Here is a 1,634-nt window from a genome sequence, read left to right on the forward strand (position 1 = left end):
CTCTCTGCTGGAGAGGTGAGCAGGCCGCTGGCAGCCAGGAGCAACGAGAACGCGATGGTCAGGCCAGCGAAGGGCGCGACGACCGAGAGCGGCAGGACCCCGAGGACCGCCACCTCGACGACTGTTGCAAGGATGCCGAGCAGCACGAACCCCGCAATCCACTTTGGATTCCGCCACGGTGGGAGGTCCGGTCGGCTGTCGCCGGCCGCCTTCATCAACAGCAAGCCAGAGGCGCTGCAGAAGCAGCCGACGGGCAGCAGCAGCATCCCCGCGCTGCGCGAAAGCGGCATGTTGACTCCATCGTGCCCACACTACGTACCCCCAGACCCCCATACCCCATACAGTTGCACCCCCATACACCTTCCTCCGGCCATGCTGCTGCTCTCGCTGCCCGTCGTTGTTGGATTCGCCGCCAATCCCTGGGTCTCCGTCGACGACCTGTGCGAAGCTCTGGTCACTTACGCCAACGATGGCTGCAGCGAGGACAAGACAAGGCAGGAGAAGCCCGCGTGCGTCGCCGAGCTGTCGGTCTTCTCTAGGGGTGATGGCTTGCTCAGCACCCAAGAGGCGATTGCGGCGCTTGACGCGATCCCAGATACCCTCACCAAGGCCCTTGGGGCGGTCGATGTTGGCGCGACTTGCCTGCGCGAACGCCTGCGAAGCATCATCAACGATGAGATCCGCATGCAGTCGTCGCACCTCGGTTGGTATGCCCCTTTTTTGCACTACCCCCTCTATCGCTATCAGGATTTGTACTACTTCCTCGCCCTGGGTACAGTCAGGATGGGGCCGCAGAAGTCCTGCCTCATGGCGAAGATCTATAGTGAGATCTATCACATCCCGCAACTCCGTCTTTTGCGCGTTGAAGGGATCTTGATCCCTCTGAGGGATGATTGTGTCTTGCTCTTTTGTGTTTCCGAGAGTAACTAGTGGTAGCGAAGTAGTCTCGGTGTACTCTCAGGGACGGGGCGGCGGTGGCGGGCTCGCAAGCCGGAGGCGGCGGCGATGGAGGAGGAAGCGGGACGGCGGTGGTGGCGGTGGGGATGGCGGCGGCGGTGTGCGATGGTGCCGCTGGCACTGGCGGAGGCCGCGCACGCGCGCGCTATCCGGGAGGGTGCGGGCCGGGACATGAGCCCCACTCCGCAGGAGCGGCAGCGTGGCGTGGCGGCAGGGCGGCGACAGAAGTACAGCGTGGCGTGGCGGTCGGGCGGGAAAGGGTGTGGGTCTCGAGAGGTCGTGGGTGGTGGGCGTCGCGCCGCCTCAGTTCCGCATGGGCGCCGTCCCGTTCCAGCGGAAACCCACGCCCCAGTGGTCGGACGCCTGCCACACGCCGCCGCGCGCGCCCAAGCCGGCGGGGCACCCGCCCCAGATGTACGCGAAGGGCGCGAGCCCAGACTCGGGCGGCGGGTCGAGCGAGTGCCTGCCTCGCAGCGTGGTGCGGTGGAGCACGCGCAGGCCGGCCGCGGCGGACGCGTCGTGCGCGCCGCTCGCCGCGCGGTGCGACACTGCGAGGTTGTCGAGGAGGAGCAGGTCGTGCCGGCGGTAGGTGTGGTGCGCGCGGTGCGGCGCCTGCTCTCCGACGCGAGGAGGCGTGAGGAGGCGCGCGCTCGTCCGGCGAGGTCATCAGCTGCGGT

General features: G+C 67.1%; 1 protein-coding gene across 1 annotated transcript; it reads right to left on the reverse strand.

Moving 5' to 3' along the window:
* Positions 1-1,260: 1,260 nt before the first annotated feature.
* Positions 1,261-1,569, reverse strand: EMIHUDRAFT_124364 (hypothetical protein; the record flags this gene model as incomplete). Its single annotated transcript, XM_005766643.1, has 1 exon — positions 1,261-1,569. A coding segment is annotated over one exon (309 nt), but the record flags the coding sequence as incomplete, so codon positions are not given.
* Between the last annotated feature and the right edge of the window lie 65 nt (positions 1,570-1,634).

The sequence above is a fragment of the Emiliania huxleyi genome (assembly GCF_000372725.1).
Source record: "Emiliania huxleyi CCMP1516 unplaced genomic scaffold EMIHUscaffold_5011, whole genome shotgun sequence".
Lineage (NCBI taxonomy): Eukaryota > Haptophyta > Isochrysidales > Noelaerhabdaceae > Emiliania > Emiliania huxleyi.